At 37.8% G+C, this 23,476-nt stretch overlaps 1 protein-coding gene across 41 annotated transcripts in view; it reads left to right on the forward strand.

Moving 5' to 3' along the window:
• The window catches only part of ANK2 (ankyrin 2), a 683,465-nt gene that overhangs the window by 635,882 nt on the left and 24,107 nt on the right, over positions 1-23,476 (forward strand). For 18 of the 41 annotated variants that reach the window (XM_054554375.2, XM_054554372.2, XM_054554362.2 and 15 more), the window contains 7 exons: positions 398-602; positions 3,093-3,189; positions 5,559-5,787; positions 6,870-6,995; positions 9,778-9,900; positions 12,153-12,185; positions 14,093-14,114. In XM_054554375.2, coding sequence (XP_054410350.1) covers positions 398-602; positions 3,093-3,189; positions 5,559-5,787; positions 6,870-6,995; positions 9,778-9,900; positions 12,153-12,185; positions 14,093-14,114 — 835 coding nt within the window. Of the gene's footprint in view, positions 1-397; positions 603-3,092; positions 3,190-5,558; positions 5,788-6,869; positions 6,996-9,777; positions 9,901-12,152; positions 12,186-14,092; positions 14,115-16,900; positions 23,156-23,476 lie in introns of all 41 variants that reach the window. The other 23 variants (XM_063723596.1, XM_063723598.1, XM_063723591.1 and 20 more) reach the window with 3 other exon arrangements.

The following is a 23,476-nucleotide window of genomic DNA, read 5'->3' on the forward strand; positions in this document are numbered from 1 at the left end:
TAGTAGAGCTAAAGTCAAAATCCATATTTATTGGTTACTAATCTATTTAAAAATTCAACTTATATTTGGACAATTAAACAAAATTAATCTCCAGCTATAAATGTTTTCTTCTTGTAAAAAAAAAAAAAGAAATTAGCTTTTAAATGAGAAATAAATTGTTAAAAAATCAGATTATTCCTAGTAAGCAAGAGCTGCCATCAGAGACCGTGGATCTTACAAAATTTTATATGAGTGCTTAGTAATAATACTGAACTTATGATTGCCATATTTGAAGTCCACCAAACTTATTTGTAAGATAAAAAAATGCTTTGGGTAAGAAATTTGAAATTAAATATAATGATTCATTCTTTATTTTAAAGTATATACATATATATTCATGTGTTTTTACTTTGAAAAGGCTCAACCTATGCACAGTGAGCTGGTTAAGAAGATCCTAGGCAACAAAGCTACCTTCAGCCCTATAGTCACTTTGGAACCTAGAAGAAGAAAATTCCACAAACCAATTACCATGACCATTCCTGTCCCCAAAGCTTCAAGTGATGTCATGTTGAATGGTTTTGGGGGAGATGCACCAACCTTAAGATTACTATGCAGCATAACAGGTGAGTCACATATGACTATGTTCGTAGAGATTTCTGAAAAAAGAAACTTAGATCATTGTAAATATTAAATTACCTTTGTTGTAAGATGTCTGCAGGGTCATATGCATTAATTCAGGGAATACATTTTAATTAACTAGGGAAATGAAAGGTGAAAGGAAACAACTATTATTTACTAAATGAAGTCTGTATGCTAAACTGTTAGATAGTTTATATGCGTTATCATTCTAATCTCCACAGTAACCCTGTGAGGAAACTTTAACCCCATTTTGCTGAGAAGGAAACCATGGTTGAAAGAAGTTCTGTAACTTGCACTATAAATATTTGGTGGGGTTGGGATTCGAAACCACACCCATATGTCTCCAAAGTTCAGGCTTCAAGCCTTCATTGAAGAGATCACTAAATCTGCTGGAAAAAAAAATAGTGTCTTGAGTAATTATACCCAATAGTTCAAACCAAACTGTTATGTTATGGAATTGGTTATGTCTTTATCATTGATCTATTGAACTAACTTTAGAAAAACAACTTAAAGGTTTCCAGTGATTAACTGATTTTTGGTCTTTTCAACTGGTGGTTGTGTAGTTGCTTTCCGACAGCTACCAAACTCTCCAAAGACACTCCCAGAACGTTGGTAGTCTCTTCATAACAATGCCATCACAAATAGTGAGAGGCAAAAAAATTCACATGAATAATCTGTTCTAGGGCTAAATAATTTAATTGGTAATTTCTCTATTTATCAATAATTACATGGTGTTGGTATTCAGTAAATATTAGTACTATTTTTAGTAGGAACAGTAATCGTCCCTGGATGTTTTTGTATTGTTAGAATTATTTTTTTCATTTCTCTTTCGTATTGGCAGAATGTTCACCTTTATTTTGTTTTCTTTAATTCACCCTTCTTACTCATATGTTTCTTGTAGTTATGATAGAGAACCATGAGATTATTCCATAAGTTTAATAATAAGACAAAATTTTAAAATATATATACTATAATGAGTGGGGGGAAATCATATGCTTCACTTATGATCTCTTTCCCAATTGCTCATTTTTGGTTATTGCTATCATTTCTGGTTATCTTTCCCATAATTCCAGCCCCATAGATATATGATTAACCTTCTATAATGTGCAATATAATGTCATGGATGTGAAACAGGTGAGGCAGAAGAATATCTCTGATACGCCCTGCCCTTACAGTGATTAAATAAAAACACTCTAGAGGCCTAAACACCATCTACTCTATTTATTCCAGCCCAACGTCTTTAGACAGGTTTCTCATAAACATTTCTGAAATTTAATTAAAATTATTTTGAAAATTAACAAATAATTTAATGTATTAATTGTTTAAATACCTAGACATTTGAGTCTTTGTATTTTTCTGTGTCATATAGTTATGCTGCGTATGTATTTTAAAGGCCTACTAGAATAAACTTCCATAACCTTTCTTTGATAACTTGTTCTCTTCGTTAAGAAACTTTAGAGTCAAGACTTTTCTTCATTTCAAACATATATTCCTCCTACAGCCCTTTGAACTAAAATTTTGTCCTTATCTATGTGATCTTAATTTCTCAGTAGAAATGAAAGACAGGTAGTCACCGTTAGCCTTCATGGTAGTTTTTCAATGTACAGGGGCCATCCTTTGACATTCATTTATTTTTTCATTTACCTTGCAATATTTATTGAGCTCTCACTATTTCACAAACATTTTTTGGCCAAACTTTTATTGCACATTGAGAGGAATTTTTTTGAAAACAATTTCATAAAATATGAAGTTTGAGAACAAAAGAATATTTAGATTGTTCACTATTTAATTTTTTAATTTTAATTTTATTTTTTTTGAGACGGAGTCTCGCTCTGTCGCCCAGGCTGGAGTACAGTGGTGTAATCTCGGCTCACTGCAAGCTCCGCCTCCTGGGTTCACGCCATTCTCCTGCCTCAGCCTCCCGAGTAGCTGGGACTACAGGTGCCCACCACTACGCCCGGCTAACTTTTTGTATTTTTAGTAGAGACGGGGTTTCACCGTGTTAGCCAGGATGGTCTCGATCTCCTGACCTTGTGATCCGCCCGCCTCAGCCTCCCAAAGTGCTGGGATTACAGGCGTGAGCCACCGTGCCCGGCCGATTGTTCACTATTTTAACAAAGTGTTCAGCTCCTTAGTTGGTCAAAGGATATTTAAAAATAATCAGCTGTATACAATTCAAAATTATCTTCAGAGCCTAACAATTATAATAAAAGCTTCAGAATGTCAGGAAGAGAACAGAAGGCTTAATAAACACTTATTCAAATAACTACCCTAAAACTTAGTTTCTTGAGTGGTAGTCTGTTGTTTGTTTTCAGTGTGTCATTTTTTAGCATGTAGATTTTAGTCATTTTGTTTTCAATGTGTCATTTTGAGGGGTGGGATTTGGCTGGTGAACACAGAACCACAAAGACTTTATTTTAGAATCCAGAGTCTGGAGTTTTGCCTGATTTTTTTCAACAATCATATTATTTCAGGTGGAACCACCCCTGCTCAGTGGGAAGATATTACAGGAACTACGCCATTAACATTTGTCAATGAATGTGTTTCCTTTACAACAAACGTGTCTGCCAGGTATCGTTATATAGCACAGAAAAGCCCACTATGATATGTTCCCCTCCAAAAAAACTGCCCTTTGTTTTGTTTTCTTTTGTTTCTTTATTGTTTAAAAGTTATTTTTTCATTGGATTTTAAATATGGTCTGCCTTTGCTTTTATATTTTAAACTAGATCTGTCAGCAAATGGAATAGTGATAATACAGTAACAAAGTATTACCAATCCAATTAAAATCTAAGGAAAAGGAGTGATTGTCTGCTTTGCCTGTATGATTCTGACTTAGTCAGTAGCAGCTGCTGCTTTTTCCACTTCCAAAGTCCTTAGGAATGATAATTTCCTGTTGTCAGCAAAATAGCCTGAGCTACTTTTCCAACAGAATGATAACAGCACAAATCTCACCGTGGTTTGTCTAAAAGGCTTAGAGGCTTCAGTGGCTCTTATACACATTTCTTGTTTATGTATTACATATCTTTAAAATGGTGAAGCTATCTAGTTTTATTGCTTATGCACACAATAACTCAATTGATTAAAGTTAGCTCCCATTCCTTTGGTCTTTAATTGATTGCTAAGCATTGTTACCTCTCTTTAACTTGACATTACAACAACTTTGTGACTTAAGTAGGGCAAGAGACATTATGTCCATTTTACAGATGAGAAAACTGAAGTTGAGAGTAATTAAAACGTACATTTCTATTTGGGGTGGAGGAGAAAAGATAAAAGTGCATGAATAGTTAAGTAATGGCATAGCAATAGTTGGGTGTGGTGGCACATGTTTATAGTTCCAGCCACCCAGAGGCTCAACTATTGAGTCCACAGTTCTGTGTTTCAATGTGTTTTGCCAATTTAGCATCTGTACTGTAATCCAGAAGATGACATATTCTGAATAAGAGATATAGACCAGAGGGACTAAAAGAATGAGAGAAGGGTGTTCGAATTGGGATAGCTAGAGAGGGTATCTGAGAAGAGGTGACTTGAGACATGTGTTGGAACCTAATGGGCAGATAAAAGTGAAAAAGAGAATAACATGAGCAAAGATGCAAAGATAGAATGAGAAGGTGTAGTGGGGGATAACAACAATTATCCATGTAGTCTATAATTCAAAAATAATGCTTGAGGCTTGGCCTGGTGGCTCATGCCTGTAATCCCAGCACTTTGGGAGGCCAAGGCAGGTGGATTGCTTGAGCCCAGGAGTTCAAGACTAACTTGGGCAACATGATGAAACCCTGTCTCTCACAAAAAAGATACAAAAATTAGCTGGACATGGTGGTGCACACCTGTAGTCCTAGGAACCAGGGAGGTTGAGGTGGGAGGATCTCTTGAGCCCAGAGAGGTCAAGGCTGCAGTGAGCCGTGATTGCATCACTGTACTCCAGCCTGGGTGACAGAGATGTTGTCCCAAAAACAAAACAAAGCAAAAAGCAAAAAAAAACCAACCAACCAAACAAACAATATCTAGGACTGTTGGTTGGCAACACTTTATAAAAGGTCTTACAGGGTAGATTAAGAAGTGACAAATCACTGCACTCCAGCCTAGGCGACAGAGCGAGACAACGTCTCAAAAAAAAAAAAAAAAAAAAACAACAAAACCCTTTGGAAGTATAAAATAACAAAATGAAAATATTTCCATCTAATGACCTCGACTTTCTTTGTGAAGTTAGCTCTCTTAGGGCCTGTGGTGAGGGGTGAAGCTTAAAGAGTGTCATAAGATTTAGTAACATTACCGTAGTGAACAAAAAATTGCCAGTAAATGTCACAGACTTAGTTGAGGCTGGAAATCATAAAGTCATTATAGCCAATAATTTCTTCTATGAATTATATTCAGCAATACTGAGGAGTTCTGGAGCAGGTTTTTTAAAATGGTTGAGTTGATTCCACTTTGGTGATTAGAGTTCCTTGGTAAAGAATAACGACGGGAGGAAAAGCTGGGTAGATTTTGTTGAAAAGAGTTTCAGGAAATGAAATGACAGCTAGGGAGGGGGGATCAAGGAAAATAGAAAACCATGCAGTGAGATCCTTGTCTTATGTCTGCTATTGAGTTCACTCCACTAAAGGATTCCAAAACACTAAATATATAGTTCAGAAAATTGAATATTCAGAAGAGTTTCCAAAAAAGAAAATTAGAAATACAATATTTAATAGTTGATCTTAAACCTGATATCTTTCTCTCTTCTCTTCACTCCCTTCTGCCTTCCCATCTTTCCTCCTACCTTTCCTTTTGTTCCTGTCTTGCTATTTCTTTCCTTTGGCTTTCTCTCATTATCTCCCTCTCTCACTTCCTTTTTTCCAAGAAGCATTTGTTGACTACTTTGATCATATTGAAGGAACTGATTTTATTTTTCACATGGTATACTTTGAACTTTAGATAACTGACTTTATTTATTTTAATAGGTTCTGGCTGATAGATTGTCGACAGATCCAGGAATCCGTTACTTTTGCATCACAAGTATATAGAGAAATTATCTGCGTACCTTATATGGCCAAATTTGTAGTGTTTGCCAAGTCACATGACCCCATTGAAGCCAGGTTGAGGTGTTTCTGCATGACTGATGATAAAGTGGATAAGACCCTTGAACAACAAGAAAATTTTGCTGAGGTGGCCAGAAGCAGGGATGTGGAGGTACTGTACCAAAAATTATAATAATAATTTATGCCATGTTGTTATACCTGTATTAATAGATTACATTTCAAATATCATTTAATAAATAGAATAATTAAAAAGTGAAAGACAAGTTCACATTTTGGTCAGTTAGAAGGTCAACATCCAAAATCTGCCATTTTTAGCCATTTTGGACCTATTCAATAGGAATGATCTGTGTATGTGAGAAGGTAAGATGATTCCTTTAAAGATTATTTGAGGAAAAATTATGAGTTATTGATAAACTCTAAGTATGTAAGTGACTGTAGTACTTTAGATGTTTTTAGCTTTCCTTGTTGTCCTTATTTTTTGATAGTAACTAAAACAGTCTGGGAAGTATATCTTTTTGCATAAATGTTGAAGCAGGGTGTCTAGTGCTTTTCTACATTACTTATTCTTATTTCAGAATTTTCCATCAGTGTAGGTCTTTGGGTGTTGAAGTCCAGTAACCTGACTCATTGTGATGTCAAAAGTTACCCAAGCAGGCCAGGCGTGGTGGTTCACGCCTGTATTCCCAGCACTTTGGGTGGTTCATCTGAGGTCACCAGTTCGAGACCAACCTGGCCAACATGGCAAAACCCTATCTCTACTAAAAATACAAAATTAGCCGGGAGTGGTGGCAGATGCCTGTAATCCCAGCTACTCAGGAGGCTGAGGCAGGAGAATTGCTTGAACCCGGGAGGCAGAGGTTGCAGTGAGCCAAGTTGGCACCACTGCACTCCAGCCTGGGCAACAGAGTGAGACTCTGTCTCAAAAAAAAAAAAATTACCCAAGCATAAGTTTAAATTTAGGATTTAAATGTATTTTGGGTTTGTGGAATAATGGGATACAGTTTTTGGAATGAGAACATTAAATGTCACCATTCATTAAAGATTCCCATTACTAGTAAGAAGAAAGAATGCTGGACATGCTGTGTCACAGATAGACGGAATGTCAGTTGTCAATTTAAAGATGGTTGTATGTGTATTATAAGAATTTGAAGTTCCAAGTAGTACTACCACTTCTTTGTGTAAACAAGTATAATTGCAGCTACTTTATTGTTATTTCTCTCTGTTTTCACTCAGGTGTTAGAAGGAAAACCCATCTACGTTGATTGTTTCGGCAATTTGGTACCATTAACTAAAAGTGGCCAGCATCATATATTCAGTTTTTTTGCCTTCAAAGAAAATAGACTTCCTCTATTTGTCAAGGTAATATATACATGGAATTTTGTGATGCATTTTTTTCAAGATCAAGGAAGAATTTGACTTCCTTTAGTAATAGAAAATTTTTGCTTTTCAGTCATCTTCAGAGTTTTCTTTTTAACCATATTTGTAACATTTTACAGCCCTGGGAAACCAATCATTTTTATTTTTGAGGTTCAAAGTCAACCTGAATTTTTACAGACTATGTTTAAGGACGAGAACAGGGCAAATAATAGCCAACTCATTAATTAGGCACAGCGACCGGTATTTTCCAAATTTGAAGGAAAGCCTATTTATCTATTATAACTTTTAAATATTTATTCTTAGATTTAAAAATATATGTGAACTTCACAAGTGTGGAGATCAAAAGAGTTCTAAGTGGCAACTTTTTATAATAAAATCTCTCAAAAGACCCAGCATCTCACTTAAGCTAATAAATTATCTGTGATAGAGCTATAGACTTGATATATTTTCATAAACTCATTCAGTAAACAGCATGGAGACATTTGTGTGCACCAGGTATTTGTTGTCTCTGTTTAGAGACAACAAATCCCTAATCCAAGTTAGGGATTTGCGGTGATATATGCAAGTTTCATTTTAGATTCCAATCTAAAAGGCACCACATATGGAGGAATAAGAGATTCAGGAAATAAAAAGGAGGTAATAATTCTACTCTGCATTATTTTCCAAGCTCATTTTTCTTCTTGTTTCTCACAATTTATTTCACTAATCCAGAGGTCCTAACGCTCAATCCTCTTAGTATTGAAGAAGGCTGGCTTCTGTCGTTTTTTTTCCAATCCTACTTCACCTACTCATTTCCAACTGTTCATCAGCAATGACTCTTTTTATTTTAACCCCTTATTATTTTTCCAAACATGTGTCTGCAAACCTCTTATTAAGTTTTCCCAAGATCTCTGCTGAGTCTCTCTCATTGTGCCATTTCTGGTTCAATTGTTTTGCCTGACTGATGATAGATTCTTACAGATCACCACATTAAGCAGTAACTGCTCAGGGATAATGGATCCATTTAACATAGACAGCTATATAATTAAGCTAATGTTTGACATCATTGGTCAATGTTTGACATGATTGCAGAATCATTCTACAAACAACCCAATACAAAATGAGGGAAGTGCTTCAGTAGACATTTCTCCAAAGAAGATACACAGATGGTCAATAAGCATATTGAAGAGATGTCAACAGCGTAGGGAAATGCAAATCAAAACTATGAAGAGATACCACTCCATACCCGTTAGGATGGCTGTTATTAAAACAAACAAACAGAAAATAAACAAATGTTGGGAAGGATGTGGACAAATTGGGGCCCTAATGCATTGCTGGTGGAAATGCAAAATAGTGCAGCGACTTTGGAAAACACTATGGTTTTTCCTCAAAAAGTTAATATAAAGTTAGTATACGATTCAGCAATTTACTTCTCGGTGTACACCCACAAGAATTTAAAGTAGAGACTCAATTACTTCCACACCAATGTTCTTAGCAGCATTAGCCATGGTAACCAAAATGGAAACAACCCAAAAGTCCAAAGGTCCACAAACAAAATGTGGTATACACATGCAATGGAATACTATTCAGCCTTTAAAAGGAAGGAAATTCTAATTTATGCTACAATATGGTAAATGAAATAAGCTAGACACAAAAGGACAAATATTGTATGGTTTCACTTATATGAGGTACCTAGGGTAGTCAAATTCAGAAAGAGAGAAAGTATTTTTTTTAATTTTTTTTTTGACCTCTCCTTGAAGTGAAATAAAGATAGAAAGTAGAAGAGTGGTTGCTAGGGACAGGAGAAGTGGGGAATGGGGAATTATTGTTTAATAGATACAGAATTTCAGTTAGGAAGATTAACAAGTTCTAAAGATGGAAGGTAGTGATGATTATGCAACTATGTGAATGTACTTAATGCCACCAAACTAGACACCTTTTTAGGTTTAATCATTTTTATGGTTAAAATGATAAGTTTTATGTTACATATATTTATCACAATTTTTTTAAAAAGGAATGAAATTCCGACACATGATACAATGTGAATGAACTTGGAAAACATTACGCTGCGTAAAATAAGCCAGACACAAATACTATATGGCTCCATTTCTACATGTTCCTAGAATAGGCAAATGTATAGAGACAGAAAGTAGAATAGAGGTTATTAGGGGCTGGGCAAGAGGGCAATGGGGAGCTATTGTTCAATGGGGACAGTTTCTGCATAGGATGAAAAACATTCTGGATAGAGGTAATGATTATACAACTTTGTGAATGTGCTTAATGCCACTAGATTTTCTACCTCAAAACAGTAAAAATGGTAACCTGTATGTTATGTATATTTTACCATAATTATTTTAAAAGCTAAGTTCTGAAGATCTCATATACAGCATTAAACTATAGTTAATTGTATATAATGTATTATATACGTGAAATTTGCTAAGAGATCTCAAGTGTTCTCACCACAAAAAAGGGGGGTGAGGTGATTGATATGTTAATTAATTTGATACGCTAATCATTTCACAATGTATACATATACCAATCATCACATTGTACACCTTAAATAGATGCAATTTTTGTCTACCATACTTAAATAAGACTGAAAAAGAAAGCTGAATGATTTTTAAAAAGGCTTTCCAAATGGTAATAGGAAAAGAGAAAGGAAATCCTTTGAGTTCTTGCCTAGCATTAACAAATGAATTTTACTTTCCCCTTTCAAGCATCATCTAGTTAAAGTAAATACTGCACATCAAATATGGGTGAAGCATGTATGTCTTTCTTGTTCAAGGTACGCGATACGACTCAGGAACCTTGCGGACGACTATCATTTATGAAGGAGCCAAAATCCACAAGAGGCCTGGTGCATCAAGCTATTTGCAACTTAAACATCACTTTGCCGATTTATACAAAGGTATCGTAAAATCTGCTATACTGCAATTCAGGTAGAGTAGGAATTGATTTTTAAATCTTGTTTTAGGTCAGTGCAAAAGTAATGGCAAAAACAGCAATTACTTTTGCATTGACCTAATAAAATGAATACCAACAAAGACTGATTGAAAGCACGTGTAATAATCACGTTTGATTCTCTGTCAGATTTACAATTTCCACAAGAAAAAACGTAGTGCCACCTGATTTCACGTTAAATGCACTTTGATGCAAAAATTCTATTAATACACATTGGGCATGGAAGTAAGAAAATTTGGCTTCAGATTTAACTTTTTGAAGAAATTTTTAAAACTAATTGGCTTTTCTTCATTATTGTTTTCATGTGCTTTCCTGAGACCATACTAGTGCATTTGGCCCTATGAAAATACTAGAGTTCATCAGCTTCTGTTTGCTACCAATTCACAGGTGGCTTACATATTATTAAATTCAGAGCTGCCCCGTGATATTTTATTTTCTCTAAGTAATTAACTATTAGTCTTCTAACTTACCATATTTTAGGAGCATATAAACTGGTGTGATGGTACACACCTGTAGTCCCAGCTACTCTGGAGGCTGAGGTGAGAGGATCACTTGAGCCCAGGAGTTCAAGGGCAGCTTAGGCAACATAACTTGTGTAAATTGTTGGTTAAAATAAAAAATAGTAGAAATAGTTGATTAGTAAAAAATATATTGCCATGTTATGAGTAGATTTAAAACATTGTTGAAAAGGAGAAATACATTAATTTCTGACCCCAAGTCTACCTACAGGAATTACTTTCTTTTCAAACCTCTCCCCATCATGTAATTCCTTGAATACTCTGATGAAATCAAAGAAGACAACTAAATCAATTAAATGTTGTTGATAATTTATGTTTCATTCTATTAAATTTTTTTAACCAATATTTCTTTTGAATAGGAAGCTCCCACATGGCAATCTATAGGTGGATGCAGAAGTTGTCAGTGTCTATATAACAGGTTGGGAAGGGTGATGAGTGGTGACTGCTGAGACCTGGAGGGGAAGTAGGGATATATTTAAAATCCTAAATCTTGACATCACAAAACAAAAAATGTCCTATACTTCTTTTTCCCCGCCACAGTTGTTAAATTTTATATTTGCTTAATGAATTATTCTTGTAAATAGAGATCAGCCATCTAAAGAAAAGCTCATAGCATTAGGTTTGACATTGTAAATTTTTATTAAATGAATAAAATAAAATATTATTTGTATATTTAAATATACATGTTATTCCAAGAATTAAAATATGGAAATGGGTATATCAACCCAAATGAGCATAATTTCATTGTATTTTGATGGTGCAGAATGTATTTTGGGGTTTGTATTGCTGATTAGTAGTGAGTCAGTGGAGGCAGTATGCCAATAAGAACCACAAAGAAATATGTACTGCTGTGGGCAAGCCACCTGAATGTTAAAGAAAGATGACTGAGCTTTGTCTGATTTCAGTGAGCTTTCAGTGTGCTCTAAGAGAAAGCATTAACTTTATTATTACATTTTATTTCTAAGTCAAGACATATCAGACACAGCTATTGATGCTGTGATAGTCCAGTACAATTTTCTAATTTGTAACTCAAAAAGAAAAAAAAAAACCCCAGACATTGTACATTGAAAATATACCTTAGTATTTAGTAGCTCTTGGCTGGGCACCGTGGCCCACACCTGTAATCCCAGCACTTTGGGAGACCAAGGCAGGAGGATCGCTTGAGTCCAGTAGTCCAAGACCAGCCTGAGCAACATAGCAAGACCCTGTCTCTATTAAAAAAAAGAAGAAAAGAAAGAATTTAGTAGCTCTTTGTTAGAATAATGCTTCTAAATATTGCCTGTGTATTGAAAATTTTTCACCATATGCTTATTTGTAGCTTTTAATATTTTCAACCAATATCTGTAATGATTGGGATATTATCATCGCTATTTCTAAAGACAAATGCCATCCAGTTCATTTAAGGTCAAACTTTGAGACTGCTGTGGTGACCTAGTATCTGGAATTAGTATATTTATATTGGTTCTTTTGTCTCTTGAATCTATAAACTTTGTATTTAAGCCAATCTTTTCTGCCTGTCTTCTATAAACTGTTAGTAACAAAAAAAAGAGTGTGCTGACTGTATGCTTGCCTGTTGATGCTTGTTGAAAGGGTATTTATTTACTCTTTCCTTTTCTTCTAAATACTCTCTACTCTTCCTTCTCTCTTTTTTCCATCTTGCATGGCATCTTGGGGCGGAAAGGAATCAGAGTCAGATCAAGAACAGGAGGAAGAGGTAATTTTATGACAGTGTCACTTGTTAACGGCTGTGTCATTGCTGTAACCACTAATAAGAGCACATAGTTAACCTGTGTTCTTAGAAGGGGTAGGCGGTTCTTCTTAGTAATTAAAGGGGCACAATTTCACTTAACCTCTCTAAGCCTCTGTTTTCTCATCTTGTGGAGCAACTTAAGGGAATAGTAAAGTTTCCCTATAAATTGTTGCCATGTCGCTATGCAATACTATATTTCTCCACCAACTACTGAAAGCTAAACCATTATCTCAGAGGTTCTTAGTTGGAAGACATCTAGTGGTTGAAACTCTTTTTGTACTAAGACATTATTAATGTCTTAATTTTTAATTAATTAATTTTTAATTAAATGTCTTAGTACATTAAAAAGGTACTAAGACATTATTTGCCTTAGTCTTCCAGAGGCTATACTACATGTGATGATATTGCCACTCTGGCAATTAATGGAATGTATGCTTGCATACTCAGATTCTAGCATTTTCTCAGCCTTCATTTGTAATACGGATATCTATTTATACATATCACATACCATCAGAAGTTTTTCAGGCTCCTCAGTAATTTTTGGGAGTGTAAAGGGGCCCTAAGACCAAAGAGTTTGATAAACACTGAGACCAAAAAACTTTAAGAAGCATATAGTTGATTCCTTAGACTATAATATTATAATGCAGAACTATGCTAATAATAAGAAGAATTTCTTACAAAGTGGGATCTTTACTAAATGTTGCACATGCCTCATCAATATTGATCTCTCACAACCACCTATGAGGTGTTTGTTATTAAATACTACATTATTGATGAAGAAAGCAAGTCTTAGAGAGGTTACCTTGAATAAATAGCTATATGAATTAAACCTGCTTCAATATTTAAGGCAAATGTGTGTTTGTCTGTTATAAAGATCTGAAAATGCCCAAATATTATAATAGAAATGAAAAACATAATTGGAAAACTTAAAATAATATATTTGTTTCTAAGATAGACAGATGCATATGTTATTAGTTATATGTAAATGTTTTCAAATATACTAGTTTTCTTTTTTTAAATGTTATTCCAATGCATTCAAAATAAAAAATATAATAAATACCCTTATACCCACCAGCTTAAAATGTAAGCCCTTATCAGTTCAGAAGATGCCCCGGATTCATTTTTTTCTGATACCTTGCAATGGAGCAGGGTGAGAGGGGTGACTGTAGACTCACTGTCCTGCCGCACATAGCCATATACACAACCGACTTAAGACTGAAGTCATTCTTTCCCTCAACTGCACAGTCACTCTTTGCTTCACATGACTCCATTTCCTTCCTGTACTCAGTGACCCTACCACCACAGCTGTTAAAAATGACAGGGAAGCCAATTTTGCCATGTTCACAAATCACTTTTTTTCTGTTAGATGATTTTCCTACTGAATACTTTCTGGAACTATTTAGGGCAATAGATCCAGTTCATGTTCTTTTCAGGATCTGGAATGCTGGCTTATTATTAACGATAATGAAACTACTTCTGTAGAACACATCACCCTAGCATTGCTGTTTGTCATCCTTTCCTTTTTCTCCACTAAATGGATACTTATTATTCAATATTGACTTCACCCTTTTTCTGACATATTCCCTAAATATGTATTCCAACATCAAAACCAGCCTGGGTCGTATCTTCCCAGGATTAACGTGCTAGAAAGGACTTTCTACCTGTAGTGTCTAGAAAACAGAAGGTTTTTTTCAGAGTCAGGATAAGAATCATGGAGACTCAGGAAAAACTGTAGCAAATTACTCTGACCTTCCTATAGCTATGGTGTCACCCAGCATGTATAATTATGAATAGGAGCTTTTTGTGCACACCAGGGGCTATGAGCCAAGGCAGTATTTGTAACCATTCAATTTATGTATGTTTTCTTTCAGATCGATATGACATCAGAAAAAAGTAAGAATTTAAAGAAAATTGAGTTTGTTTGAAAGCTGGCTACCATAAAAAGAAGCATGAATTAAAATGCAAGCTAGTTGCTATTACTAACCACTATAGTAATTAAATTTTTATATTATCCTTATTAATCATTAATATATTTATAAAAGCAGCTTGGCCAGTTAAATTACAAATATACCTAATTTGCGAGCTAATTAGCAGTAAAATGCAATGATCATTCATCTAAGCATTCACTTTCTTTTGACATCCTTGTTAACCCTGGTATTGCTGTTATGCTTGTTTAGAAACCCACCCTACCGTTTTGTCCATTTGTTAGCATAACACTGTCATCTCATTATTTTTTAAGCACTGACATGACAGTATCACTTTTTATGTAATGCAATAGTGACTTCTGTAGAGAGCTCATTATTTTTGTAGGATACATCTGCAAAAGTGATACTGTCTAATAGTTCTTAGCTGAAGCTAACCCCATCCAATGCCTGCCCCCTCCCCCATCACTCTTTTGCACTTTTTACTGTGGTGAAGTGTAACCGATGTCTTTAGAGCTGAGGTCTAACAGACTTCTGTGAAAACTTTCTGGAAAAAAAAAACCACAAAACAAAAATAAACAAAAATGAAGAGCCAAGAATGCAAAAATTAAAACCCCCTGGATAAAATTACTAATCACAACAGCATGTTATTATAGGGTTAATTTTAAATAATGATGCAAATCCCAAACCTGATCTAGTAGAGAGAGAGCTGGTTTTGACAGACCTTAAAAGAGCTATCTTAGAACTCATTTCAGGTTTGCAATATCCAATTAAGATTTTAGTTTGTTGGACTATTTCTAGTGACTCTCTGGCTTCTTGTGTGGAAACTCCAGTTGAATTTTACAGATTTCTGCTTTTGTGCCCCAAATGCTTTTTAAAAATCTGATTTTTAAAGTTTATTGAATATCAATAAACTTTATTTCAGGGTTTATTTTGATTTGCTGTATTTCACAGTATATTCCCAAAATGAGAAAACTTAGAACCGTGTTTAATATGCTCATCTGGCCCTACACAATGATCTGAGGGCTTTTTTAAAGTCCTAGGACAATGTAATTTACTACTAAGTTGTGGAAGTTTCTTTGAATGAGGCTTACCCTCATGTTAAAGCATTATTCAGATCTAGAATATTTGAGATCCCGGATGTTTTCATTGGTTTATATAATTGAGCAAATTTGTATTGGTATAAATTATTTTAATAAATTTATATGTGTAAATTCACATACTGTATGTCCTCAACAAATACAGATTCTACAGGCACTTTTGTTTATATGACATATCACATTGCCTTCACTGATTCCTTTTTTTAAGTGATTTTACTTTATTCTCTCACTTTCTTCTTCAGAACTACTCCATTTATTTAAATGGCCTCTTACTTTGCTCCCCTGATACAAACTAGTAAGAATCAAAAATTAATTCATCCATATGGCTCAATTGTTAAAAAAAAAGAAAAAAAATGTTACCATGTTGCTATAATGCCATGGATTTTCCTGAAGGCTTTCTAGGTGTTTTGAGTGTTTCAGAAGTTTAAAATACAGACTCAAGTTTGCTTTTGTTTTAAAGATAATCATTAAATAATCTTCATCTAGGTATAAACTAATCTCTAAAGAAGTGCTCTGTGGAAGGGACTCTTACCTGAAGTCTTTTTATCGGTACATTTTAGAAGAGTTTACTGAGTTTTCTTCCTTAACCTTAATGGGTGTAAGCCCCCACAACCTAAGCCTCAATATACCACCTTCAGCAGCTTATGCATGGACTCGTAGGGAAATAAGTACACTTCGCCACAGTAATGTTTTACATATCTGTTCTAAATTCCCACCATCCTCCTGCCCATGCGTTTCAGCAAGGCCGCCTCTCCCAGCAGTTTTACTCCACCTTTGCTTTGCATGGAAATAACTTGGCTTACATAAACTGTGTGTGTGTCCCGTGTGACTGTCTCTGACTTGGGTTGCCATGCATCACATTTTAACTTTGGACTCACTTATAAGTTTAATCACAATTGTTGTTTCTGTTGTTTTTCTTTCCTTTCCTTTATTTCCCTCCTTGATCTGTCCATTCTGCGTCTAAACAAGGAGGTTGCTCCAAGGAAAGGACCATGCCTCGTAGCACCATACTGTTTGTTTCATTGTTAGGTGTGAATTTCCCTTAGATGAAATGCCGGTTTGCAGCTGATTCAGATATATTTTATATAGTCTTTGTATATTGGTAGAACTAAGCATACTGAATTTCAGATTTTTATATGATTAAAAATGTATATACATCATTAGATGTTATTCTGAGCTTGCTACTACTGGCTTTCTCCTAGAGGAAATCAACTTTCTGCAATTTCTAATGCTTTTTTTCTTATTTTTTCCCCATGGTTGGTTTTCTTTTTTTTTCAACATTGATCTGTAACATCTGAACAATCTTGAGATACCTCTGTGTAATTTCACTGCGTTCTTTGTTTTGATATGTAGTGTTTTTTTGTGTGTGTATGTGCATCTTGTTTTAGCTTTGTTGTATGTGTGGATGTGCTACAAGTGAGAAAAATTAAGCAAGTTATTTCCTGCTCATTTTTCCTTTTCAGTTGTTTTTTTTTTTGTTAGCCTTGCTTTGCTCTTGTACCCTGAGGCCTTGTGGATCTACCATTCCCAGCCCATTTTGTTGCCCCTCCCACCACCACCACAGGAAAAGACGCTGTGTCGTTTCAGTCCTGATTACATTTGCCAATATCTTTTTTGATTTCCATTTTACTTTCAATGTTTTTCATTCACATCAAAGATGATGAGACAGAATCTACAGAAACATCTGTCCTGAAAAGTCACCTGGTTAATGAAGTTCCTGTCCTAGCAAGTCCGGACTTGCTCTCTGAAGTTTCTGAGATGAAACAAGATTTGATCAAAATGACCGCCATCTTGACCACAGATGTGTCTGATAAGGCAGGTTCTATTAAAGTGAAGGAGCTGGTGAAGGCTGCTGAGGAAGAGCCAGGAGAGCCTTTTGAAATCGTTGAAAGAGTTAAAGAGGACTTAGAGAAAGTGAATGAAATCCTGAGAAGTGGAACCTGCACAAGAGATGAAAGCAGTGTGCAGAGCTCTCGGTCTGAGAGAGGATTAGTGGAAGAGGAATGGGTTATTGTCAGTGATGAGGAAATAGAAGAGGCTAGGCAAAAAGCACCTTTAGAAATCACTGAATATCCATGTGTAGAAGTTAGAATAGATAAAGAGATCAAAGGAAAAGTAGAGAAAGACTCAACTGGGCTAGTGAACTACCTTACTGACGATCTGAATACCTATGTGCCTCTTCCCAAAGAGCAGCTACAGACAGTTCAAGATAAGGCAGGGAAGAAATGTGAGGCTCTGGCTGTTGGCAGGAGCTCTGAAAAGGAAGGGAAAGACATACCCCCAGATGAGACACAGAGTACACAGAAACAGCACAAACCAAGCTTGGGAATAAAGAAACCAGTAAGAAGGAAATTAAAAGAAAAGCAGAAACAAAAAGAGGAAGCTTTACAAGCTAGTGCAGAGAAAGCTGAACTTAAAAAAGGTAGTTCAGAAGAGTCATTAGATGAAGACTCAGGTTTAGCCCCTGAACCCCTTCCCACTGTCAAGGCCACATCTCCTTTGATAGAAGAAACTCCCATTGGTTCCATAAAGGACAAAGTAAAGGCCCTTCAGAAGCGAGTGGAAGATGAACAGAAAGGTCGAAGCAAGTTGCCCATCAGAGTCAAAGGCAAGGAGGACGTGCCAAAAAAGACCCCCCACAGGACACATCCAGCTGCGTCACCCTCTCTGAAGTCAGAGAGACATGTGCCAGGGTCTCCCTCCCCTAAAACAGAAAGACACTCTGCTCTTTCCTCTTCTGCAAAAACTGAAAGGCACCCTCCAGTATCACCATCAAGTAAAACTGAGAAACACTCACCTGTGTCACCCTCTGCAAAAATGGAAAGACATTCACCTGCGTCATCATCGAGTAAAACTGAGAAACACTCACCTGTATCACCCTCGACAAAAACTGAAAGGCACTCTCCTGTGTCATCTACAAAAACAGAAAGACACCCACCTGTTTTGCCTTCAGGCAAAACAGACAAACGTCCACCTGTATCACCCTCCGGGAGAACAGAAAAACACCCGCCAGTATCGCCTGGGAGAACAGAAAAACGTTTGCCTGTTTCACCCTCCGGAAGAACGGACAAGCACCAATCTGTATCAACAGCTGCGAAAACTGAGAAGCACCTGCCTGTGTCACCTTCTGGCAAAACAGAAAAGCAACCACCTGTATCCCCCACTTCAAAAACAGAGAGGATCGAGGAAACCATGTCTGTTCGGGAGCTGATGAAGGCTTTCCAGTCAGGTCAGGACCCTTCTAAACATAAAACTGGACTCTTTGAGCACAAATCCGCAAAACAAAAGCAGCCACAAGAGAAAGGTAAAGTTCGGGTAGAAAAAGAAAAGGGGCCGATACTAACCCAGAGAGAAACTCAGAAAACAGAGAATCAGACAATCAGACGAGGCCAGAGACTCCCGGTAACAGGCACGGCAGAATCCAAAAGAGGAGTTCGTGTTTCCTCCATAGGAGTTAAGAAGGAAGATGCAGCTGGAGGAAAGGAGAAAATTCTCAGCCACAAAATACCTGAACCTGTTCAGTCAGTGCCTAAAGAAGAAAGCCGCAGAGAGAGTGAAGTCCCCAAAGAAAAGATGGCTGATGAGCAGGGAGACATGGATCTACAGATCAGCCCAGATAGGAAAACTTCCACTGACTTCTCTGAGGTCATTAAGCAAGAGTTGGAAGACAATGACAAATACCAACAATTCCGCCTGAGTGAGGAGACAGAAAAGGCACAGCTTCACTTAGACCAAGTACTCACTAGTCCTTTCGACACAACATTTCCACTCGACTACATGAAAGATGAGTTCCTTCCAGCTGTGTCTTTACAAAGCGGTGCTTTAGATGGCAGTTCTGAAAGCCTAAAGAATGAGGGGGTAGCCGGCTCTCCGTGCGGCAGCCTGATGGAGGGGACCCCTCAGATTAGTTCAGAAGAAAGCTATAAGCATGAGGGCCTAGCAGAGACCCCTGAGACGAGCCCAGAAAGCCTTTCTTTCTCACCAAAGAAAAGTGAGGAGCAAACTGGGGAAACAAAGAAAAGCACCAAGACAGAAACCACCACAGAAATTCATTCAGAAAAAGAGCATCCCACAACCAAAGACATTACTGGTGGCTCTGAAGAGCGAGGTGCCACAGTCACTGAAGACTCAGAGACCTCTACTGAGAGTTTTCAGAAAGAGGCCACTCTAGGCTCTCCCAAAGACACAAGCCCTAAAAGAGAAGATGATTGCACAGGCAGCTGTAGTGTACCATTAGCTAAAGAGACACCTCCAGGACTGACTGAGGAGGCAGCCTTTGATGAAGGTCAACGTACCTTTGGTAGTTCAGCCCACAAGACACAAACTGATAGTGAGGCTCAGGAATCCACAGCCACCTCAGACGAGACAAAGGCCTTGCCGCTGCCTGAGGCTTCTGTAAAGACAGATACAGCAACTGAATCAAAGCCTCAGGGAGTCATTAGAAGTCCCCAAGGGTTAGAACTTGCACTCCCTAGCCGAGATAGTGAAGTCCTCAGCGCTGTGGCTGATGACTCATTAGCAGTGAGCCACAAAGACTCTCTGGAAGCCAGCCCTGTGCTAGAAGATAACTCTTCACACAAAACCCCTGATTCTCTGGAGCCAAGTCCTCTGAAAGAATCCCCTTGCCGTGACTCTCTGGAAAGCAGCCCTGTTGAACCAAAGATGAAGGCTGGAATTTTTCCAAGTCACTTTCCTCTTCCTGCAGCTGTTGCCAAAACAGAACTCTTGATGGAAGTGGCCTCTGTGCGGTCCCGGCTACTCCGAGACCCTGACGGCAGCGCTGAGGATGACAGTCTTGAGCAGACATCGCTCATGGAGAGCTCAGGGAAGAGCCCCCTTTCTCCTGACACCCCCAGCTCTGAAGAAGTCAGCTATGAGGTTACACCCAAAACCACAGATGTAAGTACACCAAAACCAGCTGTGATTCATGAATGTGCAGAGGAGGATGATTCAGAAAATGGGGAGAAAAAGAGGTTCACACCTGAAGAGGAGATGTTTAAAATGGTAACCAAAATCAAAATGTTTGATGAACTTGAACAAGAAGCAAAGCAGAAAAGGGACTACAAAAAAGAACCCAAACAAGAAGAATCTTCTTCGTCTTCTGACCCAGATGCTGACTGTTCAGTAGACGCAGATGAACCGAAACATACAGGCAGTGGGGAGCATGAAAGTGGTGTCCCTGTGTTAGTAACTTCGGAGAGCAGGAAGGTGTCTTCCTCCTCAGAAAGTGAACCTGAGTTGGCACAGCTAAAAAAAGGTGCTGACTCAGGCCTTTTACCAGAACCAGTGATTCGAGTACAACCTCCTTCTCCACTTCCATCAAGCATGGACTCCAATTCCAGTCCAGAAGAAGTACAGTTCCAGCCTATCATTTCCAAACAATATACTTTCAAGATGAATGAAGATACTCAGGAAGAGCCAGGTAAATCAGAAGAAGAAAAAGATTCTGAATCCCATTTAGCTGAAGACAGTCATGCTGTTTCCACTGAGGCTGCACACAGGTCTTATGATAAGCTAAACAGAGACACTGATCAGCCAAAAATCTGTGATGGCCATGGATGTGAGGCCATGAGTCCTAGCAGCTCAGCCGCTCCTGTCTCTTCAGGTCTACAGAGTCCGACTGGTGATGATGTTGATGAACAGCCAGTCATCTATAAAGAATCATTAGCTCTCCAAGGCACTCATGAAAAAGACACAGAAGGAGAAGAGCTTGATGTTTCTAGAGCAGAATCTCCACGAGCAGATTGCCCCAGTGAAAGCTTTTCATCTTCATCCTCTTTGCCTCATTGTTCAGTATCTGAAGGAAAAGAATTAGATGAAGACATATCTGCCACATCTTCTATTCAAAAAACAGAGGTCACAAAAACTGATCAAACATTTGAGAACTTACCAAAGGACTGCCCCTCTCAAGACTCATCCATTATTACTCAAACAGATAGATTTTCCATGGATGTTCCTGTGTCTGACCTAGCTGAGACTGATGAAATCTATGATACCCAAATCACTAGCCCTTATGAAAATGTCCCTTCCCAATCTTTTTTCTCCAGTGAAGAAAGCAAAACCCAAACAGATGCAAAACACACCACAAGTGTTCACTCTTCTGAAGTGTATTCTGTTACCATCACATCCCCTGTTGAAGACGTTGTAGTGGCAAGCTCCTCTAGTGGAACTGTTTTAAGCAAAGAATCTAATTTTGAGGGCCAGGACATAAAAATGGAATCCCAACAGGAAAGTACCTTGTGGGAAATGCAATCAGACAGTGTCTCTTCATCTTTCGAGCCTACTATGTCCCCTACAACAGCAGTTGTTGGTGAACAAATAAGCAAAGTCATCATCACAAAAACTGATGTGGATTCTGATTCTTGGAGTGAAATTCGGGAAGACGATGAAGCCTTTGAGGCTCGTGTGAAAGAGGAAGAACAAAAGATATTTGGTTTGATGGTAGACAGACAATCACAGGGTACCACCCCTGACACCACTCCTGCTAGGACCCCAACTGAAGAGGGGACCCCAACAAGTGAGCAAAACCCATTTCTGTTTCAGGAAGGAAAATTGTTTGAAATGACCCGAAGTGGTGCCATTGATATGACCAAAAGGTCCTATGCAGATGAAAGTTTTCACTTTTTCCAAATTGGTCAAGAATCCAGGGAAGAGACTGTCTCTGAAGATGTGAAAGAAGGGGCTACTGGGGCTGAGCCCCTACCGCTGGAGACATCGGCTGAATCACTAGCACTTTCAGAATCAAAAGAAACAGTGGATGATGAGGCAGACTTACTTCCAGATGACTTGAGTGAGGAAGTAGAGGAAATACCTGCTTCGGATGCTCAACTTAACTCCCAAATGGGGATTTCAGCCTCCACTGAAACACCTACAAAAGAGGCTGTTAGTGTAGAGACCAAGGACCTCCCCACCATGCAAACGGGTGATATACCTCCTCTGTCTGGTGTGAAGCAGATATCCTGCCCCGACTCTTCTGAACCAGCTGTACAAGTCCAGTTAGATTTTTCCACACTCACCAGGTCTGTTTATTCAGAAAGGGGTGATGATTCTCCCGATTCTTCCCCAGAAGAACAGAAATCAGTAATCGAGATTCCTACTGCACCCATGGAGAATGTGCCTTCTACTGAAAGCAAATCCAAAATTCCTGTAAGGACTATGCCCACTTCCACCCTAGCACCTCCGACTGCAGAGTATGAGAGTTCACTTTCTGAAGATTTTCTATCCAGTGTAGATGAGGAAAATAAGGAGGATGAAGCAAAACCAAAGTCCAAACTCCCTGTCAAAGTACCCCTCCAAAGAGTTGAACAGCAGCTCTCAGATCTAGACACCTCTGTCCAGAAGACAGTGGCTCCTCAGGGACAGGACATGACAAGCATCGCACCAGATAATAGAAGCAAATCTGAATCTGATGCTAGTTCTTTGGACTCAAAGACCAAATGCCCAGTAAAAACCCGAAGTTACATTGAGACAGAAACAGAAAGCAGAGAGAGGGCAGAGGAACTTGAGTTAGAATCAGAAGAAGGGGCCACACGACCAAAGATACTTACATCCCGATTGCCAGTTAAGAGCAGAAGCACTACATCTTCCTGCAGGGGGGGCACGAGCCCCACAAAAGAAAGTAAGGAGCATTTCTTTGACCTTTACAGAAATTCCATAGAATTCTTTGAGGAGATTAGTGATGAGGCTTCCAAGTTAGTGGATAGGCTGACACAGTCCGAGAGAGAGCAGGAAATAGTTTCAGACGATGAAAGTAGTAGTGCCCTGGAAGTATCAGTAATTGAAAATCTGCCACCTGTTGAGACCGAGCACTCAGTTCCTGAGGACATCTTTGACACAAGGCCCATTTGGGATGAGTCTATTGAGACTCTGATTGAACGCATCCCTGATGAAAATGGCCATGACCATGCTGAAGGTATTTGCCAGCCACCGGGATTCCCTGTGCTACGCATGTCATAAAATTGATATAGTTTTTTTGTATGTTTGTTTTATTTGATGATTTGTGTCTCATTTTCTTTAAGCTTTCTGTAGTGGCTAATGTGTTTGTGTAAGCCCTTTGTGTTTTGTGCTTTCTTTGTATACTCTTGTCTAAGAAAACAATCTCAAGATTGAGTAATGAGAATGCTTATGGAAAACATAAACATAATAACCGGGCAACAGTGATCTTGCCTTTCTATAGCCTCTGCACGTAATAAGGCCATGCGAGCTTTGAGTTTTGTTGTTCTGAAGTCCCAAG

The sequence above is a fragment of the Pongo abelii genome, chromosome 3 (assembly GCF_028885655.2).
Source record: "Pongo abelii isolate AG06213 chromosome 3, NHGRI_mPonAbe1-v2.0_pri, whole genome shotgun sequence".
Lineage (NCBI taxonomy): Eukaryota > Metazoa > Chordata > Mammalia > Primates > Hominidae > Pongo > Pongo abelii.